General features: G+C 39.5%; 1 protein-coding gene across 3 annotated transcripts in view; it reads left to right on the plus strand.

Moving 5' to 3' along the window:
- The window catches only part of CCDC93 (coiled-coil domain containing 93), a 100,140-nt gene that overhangs the window by 12,026 nt on the left and 70,887 nt on the right, over window positions 1-17,227 (plus strand). For all 3 annotated transcript variants that reach the window (XM_063100484.1, XM_063100501.1, XM_063100494.1), the window contains exons 4-6: window positions 5,963-6,074; window positions 10,080-10,178; window positions 10,582-10,638. In XM_063100484.1, coding sequence (XP_062956554.1) covers window positions 5,963-6,074; window positions 10,080-10,178; window positions 10,582-10,638 — 268 coding nt within the window. The remainder of the gene's footprint in view (window positions 1-5,962; window positions 6,075-10,079; window positions 10,179-10,581; window positions 10,639-17,227) is intronic.

Here is a 17,227-nt window from a genome sequence, read left to right on the forward strand (position 1 = left end):
ATTTCCTAGCCAGATATCTTAAAAGATAAATAGAATTTCTTCCAATTTTCTATTAAGATCAGTTCAGTGCTTTTAGAAAATCTGCTTGTTCCAACATAGGAGAACAAACTCTAAACTTGTATCAGAATACTTTTGATATTGATGTTTAATTTTTAGAAAAACTTATACAAAATTTGTTTTTAATTTTCGCCAATTTTTAAAAAAAAATTTATAAATTAACCTGTACAAACCATTAACACGACTTACACAGACTTTTTGTTTTTGTCCTATACTTCCTACTTCCTAAATAGTCAGTCATGTTACTTTAGGACAAAAATACACTGTACCAGATGCTTTCTTACATAAATAAATATATATATATATGTATATTTTTTTTAGCCTTTCTAACCACAGCCACATTCTCATATCCATAGCTTTCTATCACCTCTTTTTTACATACTTGTTTTTTTTCTATCAATGTTAAATTGGCCTCAATTGTCTAAAAATTATAGAAAGGTTTTTCTGGTTTTGGCTGGGTTCACAACTTAAGAGCCTCTAGCAAAGACAAATGTAATCCTGTTTGATTAGTAAACCCAGGCAAAGATGTGTGCTGATAAGAACATTTTTATACATTCAGGTTAGTAAATGGGAGTCCATTTGTCAGAGCAGATTATACAAAGCCCAGTTTGAGCCTCAGCTATTTTTACCAAATAAATATTTATGATTTCCCAGCCAAAAACTTGGTGCATTAAATCTATACCCTTATCAGATAATGTTAACTAGGGCCTATGAGATATTGGGCATAGGTCTCCTTTCACCAGCCATCCTGGGTCCCAAGTACACAGATGGCATTTAGGGCCATGTGGAATCCAGAGAGGACATGTGGAGCTTAAGGCAGAGGGCAGCATTCACAAAGATAATGTCTAATAGATATTGTTTCTCCCAGCATGGCCAGGAGCCAGAGCTGAGATAAGGAGGAGGCATATTGACCTAAAGACAAATTAGGCAAAAGATTTAAATCAAATTTTGAAAATATTTTTTTTTTTATCAAAACTTTAGAAAATTAAAGTCATGTGAACTTGAAAAGTACACTTATTTATTTAATGAGCACACGTTAAATATAAGCCAATTTGGTACCATGCAGACAATACAAACACACATATAGACATGAACATATGAACATGTAGACATAGCATACATTTATGTACATGAACATGTAGACATAAAGAGAAACAATAAGGATTTTATAGGTTTTGTTTAAAATATAATAAGGAAATAGATAAAATAGAAAACTCACTCATTTAAAAGGACAGTCAGATTTAAATTGTGTTTCTAAAGAATGTTAAAGCTTATCTGTGAGGCTTCACCCTGTTTTAGAGAAAGTAAGGTAACAAAAACAGGTAGATTTTAGTCTAGTTTTCGTTTCTCAAATAGGTTACTGAGCTTAAGGAGTGAGCTGTTAAACAGAGATGAAGCCATTTGACTTTTGGGGTTTCCAGAGAAAGGCAGCAGACCCCAAAGGAGGTCTGGTTGGTGCCAGGGCTGCGTTTCTCATAAGGCCTCAGAGTCTTTGGCGAAGAAGAGAAGCACATGCAGTTAAAAGAAAACATACTCAAACAAAACTGACATTGCAAAGAAATATTAACTTCTTTTACTTAGTTTGTCCAATTAAAAGTTTTTTGAGTTACTGGCAAAGATTAAGTTTTAACCTTTTTCAGTGACATAAACGTTTCTTTTTTTTTTTTTTGTTAAGGTCTTGAATAGATCTCAAAGCGACTTGACACAGATTCCAAGTTGTTAGATGGGACACCTTGACGAGACCCATTGTATAAATTAACCAGTGATCAATTTGTTCCCCAAATTTTTGTGTCAAGGCTCCCTTCCTTGGGGTACCAAGGATATAGTTGTCTAATAACCACTAACAGTTTTACAAGCTGCCGTTCAGTTACTTTACAGCCGGCTGCTTTAAGGAGACATGGGAGTTTTAATTTATGTTGAGTCTCCCCTTTTGTTAAAGAATTTTTCATATTTTAAAAGTAAAAAAAAAAAGGGAAAAAAACTTTGGGTTGAAAGCTAGCTTGACCTGCTGCAGGCGTGTGGTCGCTAATGGAAAGCCACCCGTGATTCCCTTACTGGGATGAGGATTCCCTTACTGGGATGTGCAAATATAAATGTTGGACATTCATTATTTTACAAGGCTTGGCAGGTCAGTCTCTGATCCATGGAATTCCTCACACAGGGCATCATTTGTCACCTCTCCCCCAGGGTGATGGAGACACAAAGGATTATTCAAATCTCATTTCTTCTGAGCAGTGAGAAGCCCCGAAGGGGTTAATTTCCAGGAACCCTCAAGAGAGTAGCATTCCTTGGAAAATAACGCTGAACTAGGGTCTTCTCTCAGTATTTATTCTCTGGCCCAGAAAGTTACCGAAAAGGAACATAGGTGGTTACAAAAAGAACAGTAAGGTAATTGTCATGGCAATAATCATTAGGATTAGCTGCACCAAGGACATCTGCCCTTGGAGCCAGCAATTTTGGTGTTACAATTCTTTATCTACAACAGAGACTTTAGCCTGGGGAAAGTTTTCTGTCTTTCACAAGCTTAACATTTCTATGTGTAATTTTAAAAAGTTAGGCTGTACCTGAAACTACAGGGCTTTGAAAGCTAGGCCCTATGAAATACATTTGCTTTATTAATATTAGTATATTCCACACAGTTGGGGCCTTTTCTCCTTCTTGTTTCTTTCCTGAGGGTTCCATAAGCTTCTATCCTTCTCCCCCACCTTGTCCTAAAGCCTTATTACCAGAGATCCCTATGCTCAGAAGCTCATAAATAAGATCTTAGGCTTTTACCTTGAAATGAATTCATTTTGGTTATAACTGAGTTCATTTCAACAACATTTATTAGGCATCCATGTTCCAAGCACTTGCACATGCATTTTATTATTTTACCTTCACAGCAACTTTTGAAGAGGCAGGACAGGGATTATTTCGTGTCTTATGATGGGAGTATTGGACCAGAGGGACTGGGTGATGGCCAAAAGTCCTAGAGTGAGTGTTGGAGCTGGAATTTAGACCCAGGTTTAATTCACTCTCTTTCACACTGTTTGCAGTGGAGTAGGGAACAGAACACTGTTAAAAGGTGTGTGAACACTCTTAAAAGGCATCAAACTAATCAGCTGTAATGACAAATGAGTGTATTAAAAATCTTAGACTAGGAAACCTGCCTGGTGACCTCTGCAGTTTCCCAGTTTTTAGAAAGTCAGGTGGATCTACCCTGAGCTCCAGGGAGAAGCCAAATTGGGGCTGGTAGATTCTGTAAGAAATCTTCCTGACTTTCCTCCCCTGCCTCCAGCCTGCCTGTGCTTCCTTCCACATCCCCACCTCCTTGCAGTGTTGGTGCCTTCAGCGCTCCTGTGTCTGCTGAGACTGTCCAGACTTGGCAGTAATTTCTTCGAGACGGGTTTAAGAGGGTTGTAAACCCCAAGATGACCCACAATATCCTTTCCTCAGGGCCTTTGTGAACTGAGTGAGTAGGCTGGCTCAGAGGAGTGTCCAGGGAGAACTGTGTCTAACTGCAGGGGGTTGGGCTGGATGGCGTTAGGGGTCTCAGCCTCAAGGGATTGTAGGCAATGGGTGACCCTATGCAAACACATAGATCTGCAGCCTCTAGAGGGGGCTCTCTTGCTGAAATTAAAATCTTCCAAGAGGAAAGGCTATATTGATCTGGGTTCCACATGTATAAATAGTCAAGACCTGCATTGAGCAAGGGTGCAAAACCAGCGTTGATGCTCATCTTTATTGGCTAAGTTTGGAGTCTGGGGAGCAGTGACAGATAAACACTCATCTGTACCCCTTACAAGTTTCAAAGAAATTAAGAAACAAGGCGTAGGAGTCAAAATAAAAAATAAAGCTTTTCAAAGAGAGCACCTTAGATATGTTGCTAAATGAGTTTGTTAGTACTTGTCTTATCACACTGTGCCATTGAAGCCCCAAGCAGACCTGTACACCACAGGCTTCTCCACCAGGAAACACATCTCCACACATTGCATGGCAGAAAAGATGCATATGTCCTAAAGACAGGCTGCTCAGAAAGGAGGGGCCCGAAGAGGGGCTGAGAGCCACATAGTTCCTTCATCCTCTCAGACCTTTTGGATAAATCACTCCTCACTCACCCTTCTGTTAGGGAGCAGGGGAAAGAGGCAGAAAATGTTCTCTTATATACTTCCCTCCTGGGAGGTAGAGGTTCCGTCCTTTCTGTGCATGTGTGCAGTGGGGTATCCATCTTTCTTTCCTTGTATATTTTCCTCTTAAAATACTGGACTTGACATTTGATCTGATGATGAGTGGGAGGTAACTATTGTCCTCAGCAGTTTTAACCTTGGTTCCACCTTGTGAAGCTACTTTCCAGATACCAAACGCTGTTTCTTAGTGTGTTCTCTGAGGACCATTCCCTGGGGAGCTGCTTAGATTTGCCTTTAGGTCACTTAGTTCCTACTAGGACTGAGAGGATGAAACCTACTTATGGGAACATGGGTAAGACAATAATAGCTCTCACCCAGGCTTGACTTAGATGTTGGTCTTAAGGGTGTCTGTCTCCTGGGAATGATTACTGAACCGCAGAAAAATAAAGGTGGACAAGATTTGTTTGAACAGGGAACACTTTTGGTAGACCCAAAACTTGTTGAATTTAAAGCAACTAGTAAGACCTAAAGTGACCCTTTGTTCACCAGGATCTTCATGTATTAGAACATAGTCCTGCATTTTGTAAACAAGGCCACATTAGCTGCTGTGATGATAAGATTTTTTTTTGAAAGGCTCTTAGGTGGGGGTATGACCTAAACTGTCCATGTAGGCTGAGCCAGAAGTTTCCATTTCTCCATATGGCCCCAAGGCCATGCCTGGTGACTTTCTCGAGGTTTCCCGTCTGTGTACCATGATTTTGAGGTTTAGCAGACTCTCTAAATATCCTCTTTTCTCTACTCCAAATCTGATACAATTAAGATATAAGAAACTGGAATCACAGCTAGAGAGCAAATACCAGCTGTTTAGAGAAGGAGACTTAAAGCTGCAATGAAATGGACTTGCACACAAGTCCTTCTGTCACTCCTACCATAAAACTGTACTGTCCAGGCCAGGCTGAGAAACCTCCCCAACAGGGTGCTGATGACTTAGAAGAATACTGAGATGTCAGGAAGACTTCCCTATGGGGAAGGGTACTTCCCTTCCCAATTCCGGCCATTCCATAGGAGGAGGACTTAGGCAAGGTATTAGAGAGAAGTCAGCGTGTCTTTCATGAGAAGCAGAAAATATCTCCTGTCTATAGAAATAACAGTGAGAATACAAAGTTCCCCCAAATCTAGGATTAATTTTAGAGTACTGAAAAAATTAAAGGCTACTATTTATTTTAAAAATATTTTTGTTCCAGAGTAGAGAACTTTGAACTTCTTTTGGAAATGAGGCCCCATGTTTGTGTTAATATTCTGAATACCTGGCATAGGGTCTGATAATTGTTGCCTGAAAGATATTGAGAATTTTTTTTTTTTTTTTTTTTTTTTTTTTTTTTTTACTGTTTAACCTAGTGGTTCCCAGACTTTTGGATAAAATAGGTCAGTAAAATGAAATGTAAAAAAATATGAAGCACTGGTAACTTTTTATCTTACCATAGAAAGATGTTTAAAAATTAATAACTATTTCTAACATCATCATTTCATAAAGAAAATATTTTAACATCAAAAAAAGTAGAAAGGACAAAATCTTACAATAAAGGATGAAGGCAGTTTTGTGACCTTATGTGCATACACATCCATCTAAATTGTGCTTATTTTTCTCATTTTGCAGTCAACCAGGAGAAACTTTGTCCTGTTCTGGCAATGGCCTGGCATTGAGAAGCCCCCAGATTCTTGTGGATGCTGCTCAGACTTTAGAGGTGCCTTAAGGGCCACTTAGTGTGTCTCACTTTTTGCTTGTTTTTTCCAAACAGAGCTCTGTCAGAAAAAATTGTCTCAGTCCTGCCAAGGATGAAATGTCCACACCAGCTGGAGCCCCACCAGATCCAGGGGATGGATTTTATTCACATATTTCCAGTTGTTCAGGTGAGAGCTTGTGTATGGTTTCTTGTCCTCTGAACATCAGAATTCCTGTAACAGATCTGGCTTTAGGGCCATCTGGCTTGGGTCCTGAATAAGTGCTGTGGTACAGATTTGGTGCAGCAGAACATGATGGTGTTTCTTGTCATCATCCTCAAAATGTTGCCAATGTTCTGTATACTCTAGTTTTGCACTGTCACCTGTTAAGCTCTTTGAATGTTCTCATCAGTGGCTTTTCACTGCCTTTTGGTTAAGATAGAAATTCTTAGCCCTGTATTCTCCGGTCCCTTCCAGCTATGTGGCTTGATTTCATTCCTTGGTTTTCTTTGTTTTTTCTGTTCTAGCCCCGCTGACTTTCTTTCAGATTTCACCATACCTGTTATAATTTCTCCTGTGACAGGGCCTTTGCACTGCTGGTTTCTTGGGGTGGAATGCTCTTCCCTTTTCTCCTTACCTGCTTAACTTGTTCATCCTTCAGATTTCAGTTCCACCAAACCTCTTTAAGAAAGTTTTTCTTCACCCCCTAATCCAGAACAGGTTCCTTTGTTGTATGTACTCATACTGTCACATTCCCTTCCTTCATAGGAATTATCCTTATTGCAGTTTGTAACCACGTACATTCGTGTGTTTGATTATTTATCTGTCTCCCACCAGACTGTAAGCTTCATGAAGGCAGGCACCACAGCTGTCTTGCTCACTGTTTTGTCTTCAGCACCTACCAGAGTGTCTAGCAATTTGTAGGTTCATTCCTTATTTGATGGCTAAATGCGTATTGGGAGACTTCTCTCCCTCTGGTTGCTTCTTGAGGCTCTGTGATTCAGTGACTTATGCTGTACAGCTCCCTGTATTCTGTTTGGTTCTTGTGTCTGAGCTTCCTCTCCAGGGACCTTGAAATGAGGAGGAGCACATACTCAGGTTTGTTGCCTGCTTTGTGAACTATACTTTTCATCAGACCCTAATTGAGTTCTTTGAAGCATGTATTATAATCCCTTATGTTGAGGAAGTGAGACTCCGAGAGGCTAATTGATCTGTTTAAGGGCAGGGAACTAGTGTGTGGATCAGCGTAGATTCCAGTCTGAACTCTCTCCCCAAGCCTTGTGATTTTTCCACTTCACCATGCAGCCACCGAGAAGGAAGCTGCACAGCCCTTGCTAGAGAAATATTCTAGCTCTGTGTTAAGATTATGTAGTGTAGGGGATAAGAGTATGGATTCTGGAGACTTCCTGGGTTCAGATGTCTGCTCTGCCACTTTCTAGCCATGTTCCTTGGGCAAATGACTTAACTCTGATTTATGAAGTAAGTGCTTTATAAGTGTTATATAGTTGTTTCTGTTGTTATATGTTAAATCTTTCCTGTACTAGAATTAAAATTGAATGCCTTGAAATTCATAAATGTATAAATGAAATTTGTAAATCTAAGGCCAAGACTTTAACTTAGAATTTGATTTGTATGTTTGTTAGACTTTTTTTCTCTCTGATGCATAGGGATGGTACCTGATCCTTTTTGTGAAAATGGGAAGTTGGGATCTCTGTGTTTATTATAACTGAAACCTCTGACCCATCATACTGTGAGGTTGTTACTTTTTCCCCCAAAGCTGTGATCTCTAGGGATTAGACCTTATTTAACCCTATGCTAGAACTTTGGGGGCAAAAAATGTAGTCTAGATATGAGAAGATGATGAATGGGAAGTGATTTTCTATGGTCAGTTTGGGCATTTTGAGGGCCTGCAAATGTTCCACGTTGTAAGTGGAATGCTGGAGAGAGGTGCCTGTCTAGGAGAGCCTCTGCTAATGACTATCAGATTTCTTAATTTCATAGACTTGTAAAATTTTAAAGCAAAAGTGTGGGTGGACCTAGGGCTACCATCTGTAGTTTGCAAGGCGAGGACATTTTTAAAAGTAACTACTATGTTGCTTTCACTGTCATTGCCTAAAAGAAATAATTCCCATTCTTAGAAAAAAAGGACAGTCCTTCAAATCGAATACATTTAGCATTATGAAAATCTCACCATGTGCCTGTAGTTTTTTCCTGTTTTTCTGGGGACCAGTGAAAGAACAGTCATGGACCAGCAGTTGGGAACCATTGTCCTAATTATCTGTGCAACTCTGGAGACTCACGATCCATGTCCACACCATTTAAGCAAAGCTATAATAATGCTTTCTGAATCCCAGCCAGGAAAAAAAAAAACAGATGTAACTTCCAGCCACTGGTATTTCTAGGTCTTATCTTTTTCTCCCATTCTGGACATGCGAATCCCACAAAGAGGTATTTTTCTTGAGTACTAGGGGACCTTTGGCAGAGTTTGACTGTCCAAGAGGTTCCTTCTGCAACCATTCACTCTGGGAACTCCAAAACAGAGCTTTCAGTTCTCTAAGGGAATGCTAAGACTCAGCAGGCTTTCCCTTCCTTATCTGACCACACGTTCCAGGATCCAGCCAAGTAGTAACTCAGAGTAGACCTGGGATTAATGGAGGCAGATCTGAAGAGGAAACAGATATGAACGATCACAAACTGCGTCTCCTGATTCAAAGGAAAGCAGAGCTAAATTGAGTTGAGTAATGAGTCAATCTCCCTAGTTGTCCTGGGCTGGTATACTGTGGTAGGAGTGTGAGTGAGGGTCTACAAAAGTTCTGAATGCTATCTGATCTTCTGCCTCTGCTTCTAGATTTTGGTCAGTGCTTGAAGGTCATCGTTTGGAGGTGGGATGTGATGGGGTGGAGTGGTGACAATAAATGAAAGATACTTACAACAAAGGAATTTTCCCTTTTTTAGTTATTTGCAGCCACCCCTATCATGGTCAGCTACTTCCTGAACATGTACTTTACTTGAGCTGACTGCCCTCTGTGAACAAGCATCTCTTCCCACCCCTGTGGGAGCACCATGAAGCTCCATGCCATGTGCCATATGTCTACTTTCTTAGGTAGCTAAACCTCGCCAAGGGTGCTGTGCTCTTGGGCAAACACAACTACTATCCAAAAACTGCTTTTGAGATGTAGTAGCCCTTGCTGGAGAGGGTGTGGCAACCCTAGCAGATGGCATCCCCTATGTAATGTTCTTCAGTAATAAAGGGAGTGAATGAAGAGCCAGGGAGGAGAAGCAAAGGCTGGTTTTGCATTTTACACTCTTACCCTCAGAGCGCCTGATCTTTAGGTTTTGGGGTGGGGTGTGTGTGTGTTTTAATTAACTGGGAGTTTTAAATTGAGAGAAATGCAGAACAGCTGCTACCAGGTATCAGTGCAATAGAGCTGGGAGACATTTAATAAAACCCATTTGTCTAGTCTTCTGGTGTGGAAGAGCCTCCAACTTGTGACTCCCAGCTTGGCAGCTTGCTAGCTATGGATCAATGAGCAAATTATGTAGTCTTTCTGCACTTCAAGTTCTGTAAAACTCAGCCAGTACCATCTACCTTATAGTGTGAGGATTAAGAGAGAGAGTGTCGTGAATATCAATACCGACGTGTCAGGCTTTGTATTTAGTATGCACTGTTATCAAATCTGAATGTTTTGGACTTTCTTTGATCTGTCAAATGAGGAGTTAATACTAGTGTTCTCTGTGGTTCTCTTCCCTTTCCCTGGTTTGTGGTGCAAGCAGCACAGGAAAGAGATTTATATTAGGATCTGCTACTGGGACCAGGTGGTTGGGGGGAACAGCTGTATTTGTCTTGTGCCTCAGGTATTTACAAAGCATTCTAGTACTTGCGATTTCATTTGCTCCCACAGTAGTTTTGTGAGGTGAAAGGAACTGATATTCTTACCTTTACAGAGAGGCAAATCAAGGCCTGAGGTATGAAGTAAGGCCTTAAAGCTCCTGCACTCGGCTCCACTGCATCTCAGCATCTCGGATGCCCAACCATCTGCTTTTCCTGTAGGACAGTGTGTGTTGATAGTTTCTTATCGCCTAATCAGTTCAACCATGCTGACTTGGGTTCACACTCTGTGCTATCTCTGAGGTGGCCTTCACTGCAGTGAGGTTTCATCCCTATCAACTCATGTTTCCTCACTTCTTCCCCAGTGGCTGGTGAAACGAGCCATAGAAACAAAAGAAGAGATGGGTGACTACATCCGCTCCTACTCTATATCTCAGTTCCAGAAAACCTACAGTCTCCCTGAGGTCAGTATTGTCCTTTTCTTTTCTTGTCCAACTAAGACCATGAGTGCACACTTAGAGACTACCCAGGAAGGAACAGAGTAAGCTTAGGCTTCCCATGCCCCACCCCCCTGCTTGGCATCTTTGCCCCTACTTGGTTTTATCCCAGCGTTGTAACGGGACCTCCTATCTCTTCAAATGACCACACTTTTTGTTAATGGCTGTAGGGATCTGTGTTGGAGCCACTGCAGAAGTCCTAGCTAGTCTTTTCCCATGGAGAATGCATTCCAATTTGTTAGAAAATTGAGACTTCTTTTCAGGCAAAGTATGATAAAAAGTCAATTTATAAAGGCAGATTTTTTGAGAGGTACAGTTGAATTGTAATCATCACACGAGATTTGTTTAATCTCTGTGTTTTGTCTTGCAGGACGAGGACTTCATGAAGAGAAAAGAAAAGGCCGTCAAGACAGTTATTGACCTCTCTGTAAGTTCCCTTTCCCGTGTTCCTCTGTCAGAGTACTGCACAGCCTTCCAGTAGCCCTTTGATTTAAATCACAGAAATGCTGCTTTCTAAGGTTTTTATTTGTTGGGATTGCCCAGAAGCTGGCCTCAGGTGGGTGTGTGAGGGAAGCCATGACTGCTTTCCTGCTCAGTGCCAGGACGCTGGCACTCACAGGTAGAGCCTGCCACAACCACTGCCTGGTGTCCTCAGTTCCAGTTTTAAGAGAGAAGTATCCAAACGCAAAGCCCTTCCTCATTTATCCCAATGGCAGTTGTAAACTTTGTGTAGTTCCAAAGAGCAGATGATGAACTGGACATGATAAATTGAGATTACCACCCCCATGCCCATGACGGCTTTGAAGAGGCAGAGTGGTTTGGGACGGCCTCTGTCACCATATACAGTGCATCTTAATGAATGGGAGTCTGCACATGTGCACCCACTTCTCCAGCACAAGGGGTAGTGGAGAGCTTTGGTCCTTTTCAAGACACTCTGGGCCAGCACCAGTGGAACCTTGTAAGCGGCCCTCTGCTCCCCATCCTTCCTACCTGAGCTGAGAGGAATGAAGCCTCAGTGCCTGGGTATGATTCTCTCTCTTCTGAAAATAATGTACAGTGTCATTTTGCATCTTTTTTACTTTATCTAAATCGTATCATACTAAACATTTTACTCAGCCTTATTTGTGAGATTCAGCCATACTTACATATGTAGCTTTAGTTGATTTTTACAGCTATGTAGTCTATTCTATTAATATGCCACCCAGCTGAAATATCAAATGCATTTTTTATGCAGGTGACTTGGGTTACATTGTATAAATATAAAGATTGAGGTTCTCTGGCTTGTATGGCTTTGTAAACTGGCTATGGAGTGTTTCCAGAAAAAGAATTCTAAACTGGCTTGCCTTAAGAATAAGTGTGTGGTTTCCTGAGGTGATTACCCTGAAAAGAGCAATTGTTTGATGATGAAAGACATGAAGTGCTTATGTAAGACAAAAAAGTCTTTGTCACCTTTTAATTGTAATTTGTATCTTTTCTTCAATTCCATTTTGGAAATGGGAGGGTGGGAAATTTTTAAGATAGTGATACTCCAAAGCCAAATATTAGGTTCAGATTTGGTGGCAGTATTAAACAATAATAATGAGAAGAAATTATATGACATCAGAGTGATTTTCTTTCCTGGCTATGAAATAGGTGTTCAGTTTAGAACATCCTTAAATAAGTTCTTTTTAAAACGGATGATAGATGCAGGGAAAGAGACCCTTAATCTCACAACACAGAAGCAGCCACTTTTAGTGCTTGGGCATATTTCTTCCATGTTTTTAATGAGCATTTTTAAACTGAATTGGAATCATACTTTAAATATAACGTTGTATTTTTTTCACTTACTGGTGTAGGGTCTTCAGTATGCTATTAAAGATTTCTTCTAACAATATTTCTCATAGCAAATAATAACCAATTGTCTAGACATGCTATTGTTTTCTCCTGTTTTAAATGATACTTCATTTTTTGAAATGAAAACTAAGTAATAGCATTACCTCTGAGGTAGAGAATTGGGAAGCCGGTATAGGAGAGGTAGGGAAATTTTCCTTTCCCTATAAACTTTGTTCTCTTTGAATTTTATACTAAGTCTGTGTATCACCTATTAAAAACAATAAGTACAAGTTTAAAAAAAATTTAATGGTTAATTGAATATCTTCACATGTAAATCTCACTCTTAGCCCTGGATAGAGAGTGAGAAAATAACAGTTTTTGCCTGTACAACCCAAAATAAAAGGCCAGCATAGCTGTCAATCATCCTATCAATGAAATTGGGCCTGGACTATTTCAGGAATAGACCCATGGAATAATAGTTCACGCTTTCAGAGACAATTATGTTTTCTTCATTTTTAAGAGTTTTTTTTTTTTTTTTAAATCAACTTCTCTGTTCCCAGTGAAGGTATAAAGAGAGAGAGAAAAAAAAAATCCACTTCTGCTTTATAATGTAACTGCATTAGAATTTAATGAGATAGTGATAATGACAAATATTTACATAATGCCTAGACATTGTTCTGAGTGTTTATCTATAACTCATCTAGTCCTCACAACAACCCTATGAAGTAGTAGTATTTTTTGCACGTGAGGAAACTGAAGCCAGATAGATTATGTAAATTGCCCAAGGTCATATTGTTGGTGATTCAGTCAGGACTCAAACCCAGTCTTATAGAGCCTCTAGATAATTAGAAAGTAATTTCAAAATAAAGTGAAGTAGAAAAGAATTTGTGAGTCTCTTTCATTATAATTTGTATTGCTTAGTTTATTTCCTTTTTTATGTGTGAACTTAATCCTCAATTGACTAGCAATGCATTTTCAGCAGGAATTATAAAGAATTTTTATAGATGGCTAGAGGTTGCTTTTGGGTTTTGTTTGATTGTTTTCTCCTTTCCTTATCTTCTGAAAATGCTTCTAACTTCCAGAAACTGTCTTCTTAGATTTCATAGCTGAGCTCCAATACCATTAACTCATCTCTCCCTCCTACCACTTCTTCAAGCACTTCCTTAGCTGGCTTGAAATGAGTGTCCCAAAAGCTCTCAAGAGACTCCAGGGCTGTAGTGCATATCCCTGGCTTATTCTTGTGAATCAGAATAAAAAACTGAAAAGCTTGCAGTTTTTTATTTGTTGTCATGCTCCCCAAGGAAAATCCCTCCCTTACTAAAAGGACGGAAATCTTTCTTAGACCAGGTGTTGTGGCTCTTTGCAAGTCTCAGGTTCTGGAGGGTATTTTGTTCTCCTCCCAGCCTTTTCCTAGCTCTGCCTTTCAGATGGCTTATCAGTGTTTCTTGCCTGCTCCTTATTGATGAATATAGAATCCCAAATTTAAATTATGAATGGAAAATTAAGGAATAAAATAAGGTCAGATATAAACATACAGGTGCCTAGTTTCTAGACCCAGACTTTTATAAAATATGTATGTATCTGCCATGTATTTATCAAGTGCCTTTTATGTGTCTGGCACCTAATTAGGCATTTTACAAGCATTGTTTTATTTATCCCCATCAATACTCAGGGAGTTATATGTTTGTATTTCTCTTTTATGAATCAGGAAATTGAAGCTCAGAAAGGTTAATAAATTTTCTGTGTATCTGCAGAGCTAGGAAGAGGCAGCCAGATTTTGATTTTACATCTGATTCCAACACAACAGATATTGGTGCTTCTCCAGTTTGCTTTCTCTCTACCTCGTCTCTGATTTCCCACATATTCCTAACACTAATTTTGTAGGAATGTTACTGACTTATTTTTACACTTTGAGCTGTTATTAATCTGGATCTCAGAGACTCCAGTGCATCCAGAGTGGCTGAGTGCTTTCTCACCACCTCTTCGGAGCCTTATGGAGATATTTATTGTGACTTTATCCATTCGAAGACTCTGTCCAGCTGGAGAATGGATGCCAAGTGGAGGTTGTCCTGTTGTCTTCTTTTTTCATCTGTTAATGTGATACTATTGTGACTCAACCAACAAGCTTTTACTTATTTTTGCTTAGACATAATGTAAAAGTATTAAACATTTAAATATTTAGATTATTTTTGTCTTTAGCCATCCTTAGAAGACTGTTCCAATCTTTTACATTCATCTTTGGTTAAGTAGCTCATCCATTTTTTTGGTGCACGATTTTTGTTTTAAAAAGTATTTTTCTTTTATACAAGTACTATAGTAATAATAATGAGAAATTAGGAAAGGGAGAAAAAGTGCAAAGACTAAATCAGCCAGGGATAACTTTTGATATTCCAAGTAGGAAATATAGAGTTATGAATATCAATGTAAAGAATTAGAGATCACAGAAAAATGACGTAAAACTGTATATTCTGTTTTGTTGTTTGCTTGTTTTGTCCAACAATGTATTAAGGCTATCTTTCTATGCCAATAAATACTTGTATATATCCAGTAGCGTTTTTAGTGGTTGTCAATTTTTCATTATGTACAGTTAATTTAGCTTAGCTTGTATCTTTTTTTTTTTTTTTTTCCTCTTGGCCATTAAGTAGGACATCTTCATAGCTGATTTTTCTTTTTTTCTTTTTGTCTCTATTTACTTAGGATACATTCCTTGAAGTGGTATTGGGTCAAAGGTTATACCTAAGGCTTCTATACTCTCTCCAGATCACCAGGTAGAAAGGCTGTTGTGAACTTTAACATCTGAGCTCATCACTTTTGGAGTGTTCTCTCTTTTTCTTGGCCTTCCTTACTTTTTTTTCTCCTGGGCATTATTCCAGTACCTCTGCTTTCTTATTTGAAATGTGTTACTTTCTTACTTCTCCCTACCTCCTCTTCACAGAATAGCTAGCTGCTTTGTAGAAGGCCTGCCTGATAGGAGGTAGCATTTTCAGAGGACATCAGAAATGGAATCTTTTGCCACTCTAGGACAAGACTTTCCTTACCGCTTTTGCATCATAATCATAATGGGCTCATCTGTCTGACTTTGTGTGCTGTTCTCAGCTTATTTCCTCCTTTCCTGAATCATACACCCTTCATGTTCATGAAGTAGCTGTCCTTTGCACTGAGGTCTTCTATTCCCTCTTAACCTTGAATAAAGGGTGCCCACAGAATTTTACCCAAAACCCCAAAATATATATTCGTTCAGTATTAATGAGCGTTTTTTTTGCTATGTTTAGAATTGTGTATGAGAATAGAGGGAACTGGGGAAAAAAGGCTTCTTAGAGCTTCCACTCTACTTGGAAAGAAATGCTTTGTTGAACTGATTGGATTACCTAAGAGACCATGTCATTTAAAATTACTACTCCAGAGTATTCGTCCATAGGGATTGCTGTGGGGAAGGCCTTTTGAACCAGCATGTAAAATGCAAATGTGGTTACACAAGTAAAACAATATAGTATGTTTTATTAATAATAATATACATCCATATGTATGTAGAATGTATGTATCTTAACCCTCTTTGTGTGTTAGGCACTGTTAAATATATTGACTGATTAATCCTTACATCAGCTCTGCTTATACCTATTTTATAAATAGAAAACCACAAAGGTTAAATAACTTGCCCCACATCAGAGAGGTGGTAAGTAAGGGAGCGAAGACTAAAACCTTGGTCTGTCTGACTCCTTGTATTCATTCAGTAATATTAATTGAGTACTTACTGTGTGCCAGACCATGTTGTATGAGCTGGGGCAACAGCAGTGACATTCCGGGTATGAGGGATTTCGGGGCTTATCAAGAAGAAGGCTCTGATCACGAGGTGGCTATAACGTACACAAACTTTATTTGGGCGACGCTTTGTCAGGTTTGCTTGCAGGATGGGGTGGTTCCTCACACCATAAAATCATCCGGAGGCTTAGGTGTGGGAGCCATCATCCAGATGGGGAGGAGAGCAAGGGAACTCCCCCAGGATCAGAGCGGAGGCTCACACGTCCAAGAGATGTTGCTCAGCAGCACACAGGGAGTCTCTGGGTCAGAGATCTCTTGAGGGGCAGCAGTGAGTGGCTTGGGCCCATATAGCCCCGGGGCTTATCTTGTGTATAGTTTGCAAATGCTAACAGGTTTGAAGGGTGTAGTTTGAAGTGTATGCAAACGGAGCAGGCTCTAAAGGGCTAAAAGTCTGCTTATTGGGGCTATGTTTAAAACAATTTGGTGTGTAAAAATTTGAGTTTGGTGCTGGCCAGCATTTGAGCTAATGGGGCTGTGAAGTAAACCACCTAGGGGCCAAGACACAGAGGCTGTCTTTAGCTCATTGGTATAACACAGTGACCATATTCTTACCTACCAAGTTATACTGTTTAGTACAGACTCAAGAAGACTTGAGGTACAACTTGTGCTGGACCTCAAAGAGCAGAAGGTACTTTTGCATAGCAGAGCTTATGTAAAAGAATAGAAAAGGAACAAGGTTTGGGGGTGTCTCTACAGAAAACTCTACAGATATGATTGCCATCTGTCCATCTCTTGTTATTTCCTTTACTCACTATCCAGGGGCTTTGTTTTGTTTGTTTGTTGTTTTATTAATGAGAAAATTAAAAAAAAACAAAAAACTATCTCAGTTACAGTAACTTTTTAAAATGGGATCTTTCAGGACTTGCTCTTGGTGGTGAAAACATCTTTGGAGCCCCTATAGGTGGAAGGTAGAGTTTATTTATGGGGCTCATAGGCTGAGATGTGTTTATTAGAGTTGGGTTTGGGCTGTGAGAATGAGCTGTTAAGGTCAGTGGATGCAACTCAGCTGGCTGGTATTTTGTATACCTTTTTAAGAGCACAGTCATATGTAAAGCATGGTATATTTTTTATTACTCTTAGACTTTAAATTATTGACAGAATTATGTTACCAAGTCAGTATCTTTGCAGGATTAAAAGAATACAAAGAATGAGAGACTGGGGATATCTTTCAAGATCTGTAGTCCAACATCATTTTATAAGGAAAGTAAAGTGAATTGAGGAGAACTGCCTTTCCCAAAGTCATTCTATGACTTTGACATAGAATTAGACACCAGTGTTCCTGAGTTCTATTGCTTTAAAGGACTACTTAGTAATAGTTCTTTATAGGTGGCCTGGAAACATCTGACGTTTAGGTCCTATTTCTTAAGCAAACCATTGTAATGATC

Source organism: Cynocephalus volans, chromosome 1 (genome assembly GCF_027409185.1).
Source record: "Cynocephalus volans isolate mCynVol1 chromosome 1, mCynVol1.pri, whole genome shotgun sequence".
NCBI classification, from domain to species: Eukaryota; Metazoa; Chordata; class Mammalia; order Dermoptera; family Cynocephalidae; genus Cynocephalus; species Cynocephalus volans.